The following is a 16,897-nucleotide window of genomic DNA, read 5'->3' as shown; positions in this document are numbered from 1 at the left end:
GCGCCTGCGCGTCGCCATTTTGTACAGGGACGCGGTCTCTTCAAAAACGCTGCGCGGGGAAGCTTGTAGGGGTGGCTGGTGTGGGTGGGGGGTGTCCGGGGTAGGGCTGGCGGGTTTGGTTGGTGTACTCTTTTGGCGTAGCGAAGTGGCCGTGCTTCTTTAGGCGGCCCTTCTGAGGGGAAGGGGGTTGGGGGGTGCCTGCCGCGGCCGGGCCTTGCCCGTGCGGGCCCGCTAGGTGCTGTGTGAGAATGGGGCCCGGGAGGCCCCTAGGCCGGTCGCCCAGCCCCTGGGCCGGTGCCCAGCTCGGCTTCCCGGGGAACACCGCTCGGCCTGGAAGAGTTAACCCTCACTGTGCCTTTTTCATATAAATCTTTATGCTGCCATTGCATGATGATCCTTGTATGTGTGCGGTACTGGATATAACAAAGTTATTAATCGTTATTCCTTGTTACAGCACCTGTTTCTTTAACACCTTAACAAGTTTTTCAAATGGTATTTTACCTACAGGGGTGAAGTGAACCGTTAGGTTTCTTTCAGTGATCTTGGCCATCCCGATTACTGCATTTGGAACCAGTCTGTGCTTCCAGCTCTTCAATTTACAGATTGTGGGGTTACAAAGGCATCTTGGATTCAGTTGACTATAAATTGTATAGACAAGACAATTGTAAGTGCTCCCACAGGGCTCGTAAAATTTTTTGCTGTATGTACCTGTTCCGCTTGTATACAGATACCAGCAAGGGTGATGCCTTCCTGCTCTTGTGACATGGAGTTGTTTAGGGGTTTTATGCTAAGCTACTTGTCTTTTTGTCTGTGAACACGTTTGCTGAGGATTCCAGCGGTGGTATGTATGTATGTATGACAAATTTATTTGAAAAACAGCAATTTGAATAGCTAAACAGTAATTTTCAGGAAAATAAGAATTACAGAACAAAAGTTAAAAAATCCTTAGTACATTACGGTTTGTGAGATGACATTTTAGTGCAGACGATCACTTGCACTTCCGTTTCTTTTTCCATTTAGATTCATAAAAAAAATGAGTAAAGATTCTAGCAGAAACCTGGATAAAAGCCATGACAAGCTCAATAAAAGAAAGCTGCGTCTGCTCTCCTGATTCAACAGTATCTTCGTTTTTAACAAGCTATAGCACTGACAGCAATACTCCGTACTCAAACACCTTGATCCACTACAAGGGCAAGCTTTACAGCTCTGCTTCTGAGGCTTTGGAGGCGTATATTGAAGATTTTGATTTAAGTCTCACATCTTCAGAAATAAGCACTGGAAAAATCTGCATATGTCAAAACACTCCCAAACAAGTTAAGTTTTCAAAGCATCGTACCAAAGGAAAACATGGTATGTCTCTGCAAATATGTTGTTTCATAAGTTTTGGTGTTTGCCATTCTGTTCTTTTGTTTTCACTGCCCATGGTATTGCAGCTTCTCATCTTGCACCAGGTGTGTTTTGTTGAAGGAATAGTCCCTGCACAACTGCATGCAAGTCTTTATGGTGGTACAGTAAATGGTGCTTCGTTATAACTAGCAATATTTGTCATTCTCTGTATAATGCTTTTTTGTAAGTGCTTGGTGGATTGGTAAGACTTCATGACCGTGCTCATACATGCAGTAACAAATTACAGAGTATGGGATACAAGTTGTGTTTTCTGTGTGTGCATATATACTAAAGACAGTGTAAATCATAGCTTAAACCTGAATCTTGGGGGGCAGGGAATCAGTTTCCAGAGTAAGTAACATCAGAATCTAATTATTTGAGGGAGTTCCCTTAAATGGGGCTCTGTCTTAGAGCAATATTTGCCTCTTATCCATAGATTTTTATGAGATGTACTTTTGGGCCTGAAGTCTCACACAGCTGGGTAACATTTATGGGTTTGAATTGGCTTTTGTTACTATTAGTTAGCTTGAATAAAGACTTAATTAAGTCTGACAAAAAAAGAAGTGTCATAAAAAACCCTGAAAAAATGTATGATTCAAAAGTAATTCCTTATATGCCATCACTTATACCATATATGCATTAATAAATATGTAGCATAATTGCATGTTTTCCTTAGACTAATTATTAGGAAAATGCTTCATTTTAAGCCTGTCATTAATCAGATTAATATTTGGGTGGTTTTTGGGGGGTTTTAATGGTATATATTGCTCATTTTACGCAAAACAAGGGCAAATGCCTCTGAAAGAAGTGCATTTCACATTAATATTTTATATAATCAGTATGTTTCATTGAGTCATTCTGAGATAACAAAAGCTACCATCTTTTCTTTAGGTATTTAACATACATAAGAAACTATGATGTGCTTACAATATTCCTATTGACATACTTTATTTTTCATTCAAGTATATCTTTAAATGAGATAAAAAGCCACCCACAAAGTTTTGCAAGAAAAAGTAATAGCATAACACGTTGAAAGGACAATCCTTTGTGGTCAGATTGCAACAGTGCAAACTTAGTCATAACATTTATTTCGCTTAAGATGTTAGTAGTTACTCTACTCATCTTGTTTGTATATACAAGTAGTAATTAACCTCAGACTCAAAATTAGAAGCCATAGCTTAAGATCAGACTGAGTCAATAGAGTCAGTTTTGTTTGTCTCCCACTGACAGCAGCATGCTCTATCACAAGTACCCCACAACAGAATGGGAGTGGGAAGGGCTATTTGAAAGACAAAAACAAAACTACCCCCCCAGTTACTGGTGTACTCATGTCTTATAGCCAACAGGAATTGATCTATTGTCTAATCAATTTGGTCTCTACACACCTACAGTGCTGTCAACAGCTATTCCATGGTCTTCACTTTCCAGAGGCAGAAATTTAAGTCCTTAGTCAAGCAGACTTTCAGCCAAGAATGCAGCAATTACTTTCTATTATAAATTATTATGAATTTACTTAATAGTTATGACATCATATTTTATTGAATTTAATCATTACAATACAGCAGCTACCTGTGCTAGACACATGTAATTGTCTAGACCAGGGGTCCTCAAACTACGGCCCGCGGGTCGGATACAGCCCCCCAGGGTCCTCAATCTGGCCCCCGGTATTTACAGAACCCCCCCGCCGGGGGTTGGGGGGGGGAAACCAAGCAGCCGCAAATGACTGCCTGCCACTTCATCTGCGCGCCGGCCCCCTGGTTAAAAAGTTTGAGGACCCCTGGTCTAGATAGTCTATATGTTATTGACCAACTGTTAAGTATTGGAAGTTGGAAGTGAACATAAAACATTCAAATTAACATGGGTGGATTTTTTCCAGAGAGCTACTACTGTTAGTTTCATATTTCCTGTATCAGGAAGTTATAGAAGTTGAAGAACAGATCTTTAAGCAGTTTGTATTATCACCCCATAAAAGCTAGATAAAATTAGACTAAGACCGCTGCAAGGTTTGGTTCAAGGTCTTGAATAATTTTAATTTATTTTACTCCTATTTTTATTCAGATTACTGATAAATACAAGTAATGAGAATGATCCCTCCCCCAATTTCATCAGACTTAGCATCAGCTGTTTCAAACAAAAATACAGTCAATGTAACATTTCTCAGTAGTAGAGCAGTTATCAGTATCACCCAACAAACATTCATTTCAGTTCAGGTAAACCTCCTATGTCTACATTTATCTGCCCCCAAGCAGCATAAAACATCTAAACTGAATTGACCTTAACTTATCCAAAGATCATTTTTGTTCAGATAAAATGAAAATCCTCCTTATTCAAGAGACTCCAGAACTTACATGTGTGAACCAGAAGAGTGCCCTACTGAGTCAGACAAAACAAACTGAACATGAAATTTTCACTTTCATTAAAAATTGAAACGCAACATCTATATTTAAACAACTTTATTAACATAGTTAAGCAGTGATTAACATTCACATCTATTATATCACATCATACAAATGTAAATAAAAAATTACTACAGTACAATATATATTCTCTGCATGATCCAAAATACTTGGTGGCCCCAAAAACCTCTTTAAAATTCAGCAGCTTATCAAAAATTAAAACCATATTCTATTTAAAATGAAGTTCTGTTAGTAAATAGGCAGACTTCAAGAAGTATCGCTCAATTTAGTACAGTTTGAGACATTGCAGGAGGATATGTTTGAAGGAAACATTCAAACATTGTGGCAGATACAGAAACATCAGTTTTAAAGCTTCCAAGTAAAACTCATATCAACCTAAGTTGCCAGCAGAAAGATCAGTCATCTTTCATTTTAAACTATTCTATATATAGCATCCAATTAAAAATTTTAGAAGTGTTTAGTATTAGTAAGTAAGACATAAATAACTACCTATCTCTTCCCATGAAAAAAAGATAGTATTACAATGGAGATTTCAACAGCCATGTAAACCTGCTTATACCCATCCTTTATTTTCTAATCACCATCCTCACAAAAAAATCACCCTGGCCTTCTCAGTTTTGTTGCTCACCCAAAGTAAGGAATTAGATACCTAAGGCAAAAGTAGCACAGTAGAATCAGCTTACAGAAAAGTGATACTATGAGCACCGAATTATTTGAGATATGGATTTGGCTTACTTAAGTATACTGTAATACCACACAGGGATTCATCTACTGTAGAGCCATTTTAACTTCCCTCACATAAATACATTCAAGTACGTATCATTATTTTAGCAGAATATACTCTACAAGGCAAGCAACAAGAGTATTCACCTCAGAGTTTCCCATTTAAACTAATTATCTAAAACTAGCTCACTCCAACCATTAAGTACAAAGAGCAAGAGTCAATGGCAGACTAAAAAAAATTATATTGGAGAAAAATACTTAGTAGACTGATGGATGCAAGTCATTCTGGAGAATACATAGGTGAGTGAAATACACAGCTACTGATAAAGCTTTATTTACTCAAGATGAGGTTACTGGAAATACTTATGTAATATATCACAAATATGCATGCAAATTACATCAGCATCTATCAGAAATAACTGCAGGATGTTTTGCAATTTACAGCAGTCGTTTCACTGTAGAGCTTAACCTTTATCTAAGATAAAAAGTTACTCTTTAGACCCTATATAGAAAATTTTATGCATTTATCCTCATGAAAAGGACAGTATTGAAGCAATTAGTGTTAATTTGCAACTTCTTGACAAAAATCTGAAACGAAAGATTTCCAATACAATGTTACATTTAAAGCATTTTTCAAAAAATATTTAAGTTGTTTGAATATGGATGCATTTTCCTCAAGGGAAGAATGTTTTTGCACCTTTATCTGTTAATACATTCAATATGAATAAAATAGGTGAAGCAAAAGTCATTGTTGTTCAACAGTAGAAGGTTAATTCAGAGTAAGTTTAAGACAGAGGAGCTGCCTAATATAAAATACATAAACTGATATAATTAAGACACATTTTTATAAGCATGTGTTCTGAACAAAAAGGGCACAAGAGTATTCACCTGAGATAAAGCTAGTCTTTGATTATTTCTAAGTAGCAATGCATTTTGCTTGAGGAAAGCCACTTGAAACTTTAAAAAATACATTTTACTATTATATAATATATGCAGTTCAAGTAATTAAGATTGATGCTAACATAACAGTCCTAAAGAACTCAAAAAGAAAAAACAGTGTATCAATATTGTTAGTTACAAAATTTATGCTACTGCATAACTTTTACAAATTATAATTATTATAAATTTTAAACCCATTCTTCCAAAACTGATGTTTTGAGTACAAGCTTTAAGGAGCAATAAACTAAAGCATAAGAATCAGTTTATTACAATATATACATATTCACCAATTTTGAAAATAATCAAGCTTTGGAAAAAAATTACAAAATTGATTATTTTTGCTTGCACTGCTTAAAATAATGAAGCATTCTAATCTTCTTTCCTAAATGAAAAAAACAGTTTCCTGAATGTGCAATGAATAAAATTTAGTATTGAACTTCTAATTTAACAGCAATTTAGAACTGCCAAAAAGATGCATTTAATAAGGATTTTAAATACCCTTTCTGTTACCAACTTAGGTTGATCAGCAGCTTTTCTTCACTCTCTAAATCCTTCAAAAAGGGAAACTCAGAACAAGAAAAAGGCATATATAAAACCAGTAAACACTGACCTCCTGAGGTTCCTACAACAAAAATATTCAAGTAGAAAATCTGCAACATGACTTAGCAGCAATTTCTGTAGTTTAGCAGACTAACAGCACTTTAGAGTAGATAACTGTGCTTGAGCTAATTTATAATGGAAATGCTTTGGCTGTTACATCTAAAATAACAAAGTCCTAAGTACAGGCACACTTCATACCTGAAAAAGGATGCTTTCTTGGGTTGCATTGGCATGGATAGCTATGGTAGCATATTGTATTATTCAGGACTTTTTTTTTTTTTTTTTTTTTACCTATAACCTTCCTCTAGTTTCACACTTTTCTTTCTTTTATCAAGACTGCAGTTTTTTAGCAGTGTTTAGCTTTTGGATTATATTTTTTCAGTACAAACCACCTTCTAGTTATGTTTAACTGATCTCCCAAACAAAAATAAGGATTCTGATTATCACTAAAAATGAGAAACTGTTCTGTGAAACGTGTCATCTCCTCACATTTTACGCTGAAATTTCCCTGTTCTTTGCAGAAGTCTTATTAGCTCCGTTCATGTATTACCTAGTCTATTTTGTATGGTTTTTTATTAGCTGTATGTTTTGTATCTTACAGTAGTCTTTAATATCAGTAACTGAAATCTGTATATTACAGTGGAAGTGAGGAAAAAAACCCCTCACTTCCAGGTACTAGTTGAGGCAAACCTATTTTTTGTGAATCAAAGAGCTTCATAGCTTCTGTTAAAAAAAGGGATTTAATACTATAACTCTTCCCTGAAAAACTGTCAGGCATGTAAATTTCTGTAGAATCACAAAATGCATCTGTAGGGCCATTATCTGGCTACTTGCCTTGCAAGCTGCTGCTTTTAGCCACCTTTTTTCTCTAGTAAATATGCTCAGTTTCAGTATGGGAAAGGCCATCCCTGACATTACTGTGTGGAGGAAGCATCGCTACTAGGTCTGAAATACTAAGGATGTATCTGCAAAATACATAGTTCTGAATGTGAAACTAAAAATGGACTGTATAATGTTGACTGCTTGTTTCTCAAAAAGTTAAAGAAAATATTCAAAGCTGTAAATGTACTATGAAAGGAGGGGTAACTTTTGATAGGTAAGGTTCCTATCAAGATCCTGATTAGAAATGGAACTGTTCTTGTAAGAACTGTAATTCAGTACCCCATGGTAAAGAATATATTTCATCTTTTAACTATTACTTCATGTTAGATCTTACAAATGTGTCCTCGTAAGCTTGAAGTATAGCAAGTCATGTAAAATATCTTTGTTTTTCAGAATTGGATGATTTTAATCGGCATGTGGGATTGGGTTTTCTTGCCTCACCCTCTAGAAGGCAGAGTGAGTGTGACCCAGACTCCATTAGTCTTGCGACAGATGATCTGTTAGCATTTCCAGCAGATGGATCACTGCCCTTTGTCCAACACAATCTTCTTAAATCAGAGCATCAAAGTAGTGAGTGGAACAGATGGTCCCTTAAAACATCTTTCTGCCCTTGTCAAACCTCGTTACTTGATACTGCAAGTGGTTTCAGTCTCCAGGAGAATGAGAAAGCTGTTGCTCACCAGAATCCACAAAAAGACTTCAGCAAAAAGAAACACAATGTGTCTGCACCGGATAGGTGCAGTTCTGTCTCCTCTAAAGGAAGTTTGAAACTCTTGTCTTTTGCAGAGAAATCTAACACTTCTAAGAATTATCCAAGGTGGCTTACCAGTCAGAAGTCTGACTTAAGAGTATCTGAGATAAGTAGTGTTGCCAATTTTCATTACCCAGTCTGGCTTAAGAGTTACAGCCTTTTTTCTGGATCAACCAAAGAAAGCGATGGTCAAAGTTCTAATATACAAGGAAAAGCTTCCTCTCCACAAGCTTTTGAGATACTGAGAAAAAGACACTCTGTAGATAAAGACTGTTCTAATTTTTTTGAACAAAATGCTTGCCTGGATCTGAGAAGTGATAACAAAATAGAAGGAAGTTGCAACTATGACAGTCCAGATGCATGCTTCCCATCTGATAACTCATTTTCAAGACATACTAAAAAGCCATTTAGAGGTAACTATATTTCATATTTATGTTTTAATTTTGAGGGTACGCATATAAAGACTTGTACTTTTTTTTTTAAATCAACACTAGCTATGTTGGTCTGACTGCACTGTACACTAGATTTATTCACTTCCATCTCTGACAAATCCCTTGAAGCACTTACTAGTAGCTGACCAAGTTAAACAGCTTTTATACTGTTTAGTTTTCATATATAAATCAATATTTAAGCATTACTTTTACAGCAAAGTATTTGTTGCTGTGGCATATTTAGTATCTTAATGCAAGATAATGACATTAATTCCATAAATACTTTTAATAGAATTTCAAGCATTACATTACATGAATTGTAACCCTGGGGGAAAGAGATTCCTAAACATAGTGTAAATGAACCTGTCACATTGGTAAAAAATACCATTTATTGTGCAATCTTTTTCTCTACTTTATGCAGTCAGCAGGAGGTCTTTGTAACCCATATATTTAGGTTATCTAGTGCCTTCAGTTTATGTGGAGACTTTCCTTTCTCATGTAGCTACTATTTGCAGCAGACCATCGCTCTTCTGAAGCCAGAAGGCTGTCCTGTGGTGAAGCACCATCTTTGTATTATGAAATATCAGCAAGACTTGCTTTGATATGAAAGATTAACATTTCAAAGTGTTAATTACCTTCATTTCCAAGTTCATTCATTTAAAAAGAAAAATAATTTTTTTGTTATGCAAAGCATAAATACTGGTCTCCCCATTTTCCAAGAGGTTATATATAAAAACTAAGTTAAAATGTTGTTTATGTTGTGAATTCAAAGCAACAAAATGTCAGATATGCAAATACCTTCCTAATGTGTATGCATGATGAACTTTACATCCAGGGTTGTATCTTTTTTTTCTTCACACAGAAAATTTTACTGATCATGAATAGGCTAGGTATAAAAAAATGTGAGAATGTGTCTGTCACTTTGAGTGCTTGTCTCAACCTATTTTTAAATGTTCGACCCATATGTGATTGTGTATGTGTATGTGATTTGCATGTATATGTTGCGTGGTTTCTCTCCCAAGTGCCTGTAAAATCAGCTCTTAGAAAAACCTGTACAAAAATAGTAAGAAAACTAACCTGAGGACTTACAGTATTAATAAGCAATATTTAACATTGTATTGCGAATTAATATTGATTATATTTTCTATAGTATGAAAGCACATGAAAAACATTAATCTTGAATACTGCATATGATACTTAGTTTGCGTAAGTTAGAAAAAAAAAAAAAAAACAAAACCAAAAACGTTTGACTACTTTAAATATGTACTGGCTAGAACCTTGCAGGTCCCATTTGGTACTGAGGATTTATGTGCCAGTCCAAGATAACCAAAGGAGTTGTATTGATGCTGTACTCTCTGTAAAATATTTTTACTGCTAACTGATTTGTAGTAATTTCCTTTGAGTATCACATCAAATTAAAATAGGGAAATAATGCCCTTGAAGAGGGTTGGACACATTGTGTCCTGGTGTTTGTTTTTTTTTTAGAGGACCAGCTTGATCTACTTACCTTGAAGGTCAACAGAGGTCTGGAGGGTTCAACTGAAGATTTGTCAGATAATCTGAAAAATGATGGTAATCCTACAACAGATATACTAGGAGCAGAGATGACATGGGAAAATGTTCCAGGTGCTTTGTAAGTCAATAAAGATTTTGGACTAATTTGTTTGTGAAAATGCATAATGTATTTAATTGCTTTTGTATATAGATTATAAGTAACTGTGCTGTGGCATGCACATAAAAGATTGACTATTAGATTTCTTGCTAGTGCTAAATGTTTGATATTTCAAGGTCAGGGGATTGGGGTACTGCTTTCCCTTTTTCACTGACTTGCAAGGAGTGCTATCAATATTACTTATTGTTGCCTTTTAGTAACATCTTTGTATATTGATGATATGTAAGAAATACTTGTTTCAAGAGAAAAATTATTTCATGGAACTTAAATTGACATATTTACTAGTTTATGATTAATAATTTATGAAAAACAAGTTAATAGTGGGAAGTCCCTTGTTTAAAAAAAGCAGTGGGGGCTTGGGAAGTTTTGGAGGGGTCTTGGGAGTGAAATTCTGGTTATCCCAAGAGCTGAGAGGTTATTTCACAGGATCAAAAGTGCTAAAAATATACTAGTATTTCCTATGGTTTTGAAGAAGCGACTTAGGTATATGTGGTTCTGGGTGTTGTCTCTTGGCTTCCCTTTACCTCAGAAGATTTTGAACTATTGGTTAATTTTGGCAATATTTAACAGGCAAGAGTGTCAAAATGTAGCATTCCTGCATGTGGTAACAGAAGTGGTACTACTCATGCTCCTGTTCAGAGAGATATATAATCTAACCTCCTGCTAGCCACCAGAGTGTTAGTGGAGGAGTACCAAGTGTAAGAAGAACACCCATGTGTAATAAATCATAGCTAAGAAGTCCTTACCTTGCATTTTTTGTTGATATTTATGGCTACCCATGTTTTGATTATACTGGCAAAGCTGGAACAAATATTTACAAGTCTCTCTGACATACACCAAAGTGCTGACAAGACTACTCAGTGCCCCTTTGGTGTTGCAGTTATGCAGTATATCTGGTTTCATCATAATGACTGTATCCTAAACCAATTATTTTAGTTTATAAGCCTGTTGTTATTCTCCATTGCATGTTTAATGTTGGTTTAGCAAACCATCAGTGCCTGTGTGCTGTGAGGATGTGGAGGATGCTCTACCATTCCCCAAGGCAGATATCATACACAAATTCTTGGAAGACTGTTTACATGACAAAAGTAAGGTCAGTAAAAGTGAGTATGTATTTCTGAATGCCCAAAATATAAGACTGGTAAATATTAGAAGGGGGAGTACCTGTAAACTGGTTTTTCTTCTTCTATAATGTATGAAGTAGAAAGTCTAACTGAAATAGTTTAGTCATACTTGAGCATGATGAGTTCATAGTAGTTAAATCCTATAATCTAACCTTTGGTCACAATTATGATTAAGAAAGAATCTAACTATAAAATGCTTTGTTTAGTAATAGGTTGGCTTGTACACTTCATGTTTTGTTTAAATAATAATTTCCCTGCCTTGAGTAAAAGAAGACATTCCTTTTGTTATTGATGTATTAATACTACTAATTTCATAGCCTGGCTGATGTACTGTTAGGTATGAGTCAAGTTCAAGAGGTAAGTTAAATAATATATTTCTTCTTATTTATGCTCTTGCACTGGAATTGGATTGTGGATTGTATTTACTCTTCTGATTATTCATAATTTTATTCCCATTCTTACATATTAAACACCTTCCTGGCAGTCTTAATATTGTTCAGTCTTTAATTTTGGTTATATGAACCCTTTATCCTTTTCTCAGCTAGGGACATGAGCACGGAACCCAGTATTCTAGTTAAAAGGCATACTATTCATTTATGTGCTGGTATATTTACTTTCTGCCCTGTTGTCCTTGAATCTTAACTGCTCTAAGATTCTGTTTTCCTATCTTGTTAGTAAACAGAGCAGCGCCCTTTAAGTTCTTCCACTGTGGTACATCCTTCTGTTTCCCGAAGGAGTTCATTGATACAGAGCCCAAGGTTGTGCATGAGTAATTCAAATTATTCTGTCTGATGCATGGTACTTCACTGTATTTCATTCTTCATGCTTCCCGTTCTCTTGGTTTTGCTAGATCATCAGACGTTTCTGGACACAAGCATCTCTAAATTACCCACAAATTTTTGTCACCTTGAGTTAATTTGCTTTTTTGATTATAGAATGAGCAGATACCATATAGATGCTAATCTTATGCATAAATCTATGCTTATCATTAAGGAAGCTTACTTGCTCTGTCAGTCATGAAATGTTGAAACATGTTCCAGTACTGCTGTCATAGCATTACAGGGACTGACAGTCAATATTCTTGAATTATTTCACACAAGCCTGGGCTGAAGCCGTTCTGTGTTGCTTCAGGCCTTCCTAACCATTTGTGTATTTACAGGGACTTCACTGACTGTACTGTGGCATAAATTAAGACGACCAGTGTAGCATCATACATGTACAATTTATAAATAGACTTCATACATATACAATTCATAAATAGACCTTTGAAGAACAGGTAGAAGGAAACACTTTATTATTTTATGTGCACTGCAAGATCAACAAACTCTTTGCATTTTGGTTTAGGAAAATACTTTTTCTGGAGATCATCATCACAGGCCCCTTGAAGCTTTGAAGCTAATGTTGTTTAAACTTCAAGCAATTCAGGGAAGTTTAAGCCGGATTGAAACTGCTGAACAAAAGAAAGAGTCTGAGAAAGTGAGTAGTCAGTTTTCTTATGTCATATCTTGTCACAATGGTTGTGTAAATTTCTGGGAAAAACTGTTAGTTCTTTTATAGACTTTGGTTTCCAGTCTTCATAGAATACTGGCAGCAGATTCAATCCAGTTTGCATCAGAATATGTTCGTGACTGCAGTGCCCTGCATCCCCTCGGCCTTGCTGGAGGCTCAGCGCTCCCACTCGCTGCGGCGGCTGCTTTTTTTGGGGCACTGCCTGGCGGGGCGGTAACTCCAGTGGCCTGGGCCCTGCTGCAGAAAGCAGCACCAGGAGATGGCGACATCTCAGGCAGTCCTGCCCGGAGAGAGCAGGCTTGCTCTCCGCTGCTCTAGGAACAGCTGTGCTTGGAAAAAGTTACCTTCTGGTAGTATCCCCGTCAATTATTTCAGGGGCAATGCATCAAAATCCTTGTCTCCTTTGGCATCAGTGAGTTGGTATTTTTGTGGCACTTTTGCTTCAAAATTATTTCATAGACTTTTACCCTCACTGTTTACCTTTTTCGGAGTGTTGCTTGCATACGGTTCTTAAACCCTGTGTCCTAGGCTTGGTAGTGAATGAAATTGCTCCATATATACCTGGATCAGGCAGGCTCGGGGAATGGGCCAACAGGAACCTTACAAAATTCCACAGGGGCAAATGCAAGAACTCATACCTGGGAAGAAAGAAACCATGGCAGTAATGCAGGCTGGGCACTGCCTAACTGTTCTGTTGAAAATGCCCATAAAATAGGCATTTTCATGAAATGAAATGGGTCTTGGTAGGTACAAGCTGAATATGAGCCATCTATGTGCCCTGGCAGCGAAGAGGAACAGCAGGGCCCGGGCTATATGGACAGGAAGGAGCACAGGCAACACATCAAGAGAAATGCTTGTCTGTCCCTCTGTATCCCCCAGCACTTCCTAAACCACATCTCTAACGCTGCATCCAGGTTTAGGCCCCTCTCTTAGGAGTGATGTCAGGAAGCTGGTAGAGGGGTACCTAGATGGTTGGGGGCTACAACACTTGTCTGGGGTGGGGGGCTGAGGGAGCTGGCCTTGTTCAGGCTGGCGGAGAGGAAGTTTGGGGGGATCTAATTGGCGTCTTCCTGCACCTTTGAGGAAGGTATCAAGAAAATGGAGCCAGGTCTTCATAGTGGGGCACAGTAGAAGGATGAGGAATGGGGATGAATTGAAACAGGAGGTTCACACTGGATATTGGGAGAAACTTTTTCACCCTGCAGATAGCCAAGCAGTGGAGCAAGTTGTTAGAGAGAGGTTGTGCAGTCTATGACCTTGCAGATTTTCGAGATGTGACTGGATAAAAGCCCTGAGCAACCTGCTGTAACCTCGTAGCTTCCCCTGCTTTGAGCAGGAGCCCACCTCCTGAGATTTCTCCCAAGCTTATTTCCTTTATGATGCTATAAAGTTGTTGGCAATCCTTTCCAGTGGAATGTGCTATAAAAGATTCCTGTTTTCTGGCATATTCAGCTATTCTTCCTTCCCTCCATTAACAATTTTTTTGTGTGTTTTTAAGCTTTCTGAAACAGCAGAGGCTGAATTAAAACTGTGTGACAGTGAAATAATCCCTCTTACTAATTCTATTCAGAAGTAAGTGACCATTGTTTTTTCTGGCTTTTCAATGTTTTCAGAAAGTGCAGAAAAGGAATGATCAATTAGCTAAAAGCTGTCATGTGATCTGAAAAGTTTATTAAGAATAAGACAGTAGTGACTAATTAAAAACATGGTAGTTCATGGAGCAGAGAAATAGCTAGTGGATAGTTGCAGAGACATACTCTGTAAGTAAGCATTTGTATTTCATTTGTATCAATAGATTAATTACTACTACTCAATAGATTAATTATTCCTACACATAGACTTTAAAATAATCAGACTTGGAGTAGTATGTAATGCGGGACAAAATATTGTGGTTTTCACTACAGTGAGAAAATAATTGCTGTAAAACAGATTTCATTAATGGAATCAGCAGAATCCTACTAAACAGTTATAAATAACTAAAGAAATAAGTTTGAGAAAAGGCAGAATGGAAAATGAGTTTATTATGTAGGACATATGTTTCAACAAAACTGTGGAGTATAGTTCTATAATGTAAAAGTAAAACATTTTAAAGGATTTTTGAATTGAAAAAAATAGTGACTTTCAGTATTGATCTGCTATTTTATGACGTTAAGTTTTGCAGTTTCATATCCTGTGTTAAATACCCATTTTGTAATAATTTAATAGTAGCTGTGTGTTTGAGCACCTGTATTTGAGAAGACACATTTAAAATTTCAGTTGCAAAAAGTATTTTCTTTTTTAAAAAACATTTTGATGTATTTTATAATCTCTACAACCAATTAAGTGGGACAGTTAGAGATGTAAACTGTCTATATTACCATTCAAACTGTTAAACTATGAGAAATCATTATCCTTTTGTCTTAAACATATATAGTAACGTATACACTGTTCTTGAAGTCTTCATTTTTCCTAATCTAGGGTTTTACACCATTTGTCACATCGGTAAAGTCTTGTTGAAGATAACAGTAACCACTGAGAGAAGACTGATGATCATGAAGATGAACAAAAAAATAAAAATCTGTGAAGCTGATACCTAGAAGTGTTTTAATATTGTATAATTTAAATAACTTGTCAGCCTGACCACTAGTCAGAATTTTTTTGAAGGCTGAACCAGTGCATGTTCTCAGAAATGTTGTATTCACTATTTCTGTACATATTTGTTCTTTTTAGTAATTACTACAAAGCATAATTGAGTATTAGTGCTGCCAACAGGATCTAACAATGTGACAAGATATACCACTTTTTAAGGACAATTTAATTAATAATGCCAACATTTTAATGGAAGAATCTGTGTGTTTATAAGAATTTATAAAAAATTATTTGGCCAATTCTACTCATCACTTATTACATGGCCTATTAGAAACAGGGGAAGATCAACATCATGTGTAAAGTTAAGCAATGAGGTTTAGCAATAAAATAATTACATAATATTTTCAGTGCTGTTCTTTCTAACAGGACTGGAGTTGATGTAATTGTATGTTCCTTGTGGTTCCATGACCACAAACTTACCAAATATATTGTATCAAAAAGCATCTGAAGTCTTTTTGAATTGTCCTCCTTTCACACCCCAGTGAAGCTTGGTTCTTTGGGGAGAGAAGGCCCTTGTTTAGGGGCACGGAAAGTTTCAGCTGAGCTGATTCAGAGCTAGTTGTCACTGTTACTGGGAAGTCCTAATCACCCTTCCATTTTCCTTGTTTTGTTCTTGGCTTTAGAGCATATCAAATCCTTCAGTGGGCCTAAATAGGCAGAGAAGTAATAGATTTCATTTTTTTTTGCCCCCCAGCATAATTGAATAGAATTAGCTCGTGAAGGCCACTGATAAGCACTGGAACTTGTGCATGGGAGAGAGGACTAGGACTTATGCCATTTGCCAACAGCAAATTGAGAGGCAAAGAGAAAAGCTGTAAGTAGTAACTTGAGTTGTGAATTGAAATATATTGACAAACATTTTGAAAGGAGCCTTTTGCACCTCTTCTGAGGCTTACATAATGTAGCCTAGCATTTTGTGCTGTCAGTAAACAAAATATATGGCGACATGCCTTTCTAGTGAACTCTTTCCTTTTAATCTGCGTGTTTATGTATGTACACATGAGAAAGCAGGTACCTGAGCATGTACTGATTCTGAGAAATGAAACCAGAAGAAAAAGTAGAAAGATTACCTATGTATTTCTCTCATCTTCCTATTAAGAATTAGTAAGTAGAGCTAGAGTAATAGATGACTTCATTTTATGGCTGTCATGATATCATGAGAATATACGTAGGTCATAAGTGATACATAATAGTGTTATTTCAGGCAGATGTTATTGGCCTTTCTTAAATGCTGCGTTAGATCAGAGTATAGAAATTAAAATCACTCCTAGAAAACTTCCTTGTAGAAACTTTTTATAACACATTTCATTGCTGAGACATGAATGTACAAATCCACTGATACTGTGGGTATAACTGTTGTCTGCATTAAGCCACTATCTGTTTGCCAAAGGTCATTTTATTAAAAGAATTCAGATGTGCAAAGAAAGATGAGGTGGTTTTCCTGATGTCATACATGTTTGTGTATGGATCATGAATTTACTCTACTTTTGCGCTACTCTGGATGCTATGTGTAGGTGCTTACACGTAGTATGTAAGCTGCATCATTTTGAGCATACCTCAAACGCTCAGCACAAGTAGTGTGACACTGCTTAAAGCCATCATAGCTCTCCTGTTCCTGAAGGCAGTTTGTGCCTTTATAGCTCACAGTAGAAAAGCAGATTTATGCATCTAGGTGTATAGGTACTCCTTGGGGCGCTGGGAGCGCAAGCGAGGTGGACTCAAAGCTAAGGCTTGGTGCCCTGTGAGAGTACTTAGAGGTTATACCACACTCCCTTTGTATCCTGCTTGCAAGGGTGCATAGGACAAATGTCAAGCACCCCCTTCTCCCTTAGAGC

At 36.6% G+C, this 16,897-nt stretch overlaps 1 protein-coding gene across 5 annotated transcripts; it reads left to right on the top strand.

Annotated features, from left to right (window-relative positions):
* CZH18orf54 (chromosome Z C18orf54 homolog) lies at positions 1-15,505 on the top strand. Of its 5 annotated transcripts, none has more exons than XM_055699366.1 (9): positions 1-65; positions 508-664; positions 1,021-1,350; positions 7,341-8,111; positions 9,615-9,762; positions 10,786-10,894; positions 12,270-12,401; positions 13,933-14,006; positions 14,892-15,505. In XM_055699366.1, the coding sequence occupies exons 3-9, from the start codon at positions 1,071-1,073 to the stop codon at positions 14,917-14,919; spliced, it is 1,542 nt and encodes a 513-aa protein (XP_055555341.1). In that variant the 5' UTR covers positions 1-65; positions 508-664; positions 1,021-1,070; the 3' UTR covers positions 14,920-15,505. The 5 variants fall into 5 exon arrangements, with proteins under 5 accessions (XP_055555341.1, XP_055555340.1, XP_055555343.1 ...); XM_055699365.1 differs by having other exon boundaries at positions 25-100; XM_055699368.1 differs by having other exon boundaries at positions 25-100; positions 14,871-15,505.
* The last annotated feature ends 1,392 nt before the right edge of the window (positions 15,506-16,897 follow it).

Source organism: Falco cherrug, chromosome Z, assembly GCF_023634085.1.
Source record: "Falco cherrug isolate bFalChe1 chromosome Z, bFalChe1.pri, whole genome shotgun sequence".
NCBI lineage: Eukaryota > Metazoa > Chordata > Aves > Falconiformes > Falconidae > Falco > Falco cherrug.
The sequence above is the reverse complement of the archived record's forward strand: the minus strand, read 5'-3'. Positions and strand labels throughout refer to the sequence as shown.

Coding starts and splice junctions, on each gene's coding strand:
- CZH18orf54 (XM_055699366.1), top strand. CDS start 1,071: ATGACAAGCTCAATAAAAGAAAGCTGCGTCTGCTCTCCTGATTCAACA. Junction 1,351..7,340: donor TCGTACCAAAGGAAAACATG/GTATGTCTCTGC, acceptor TTTGTTTTTCAG/AATTGGATGATTTTAATCGG. Junction 8,112..9,614: donor TACTAAAAAGCCATTTAGAG/GTAACTATATTT, acceptor TTTTTTTTTTAG/AGGACCAGCTTGATCTACTT.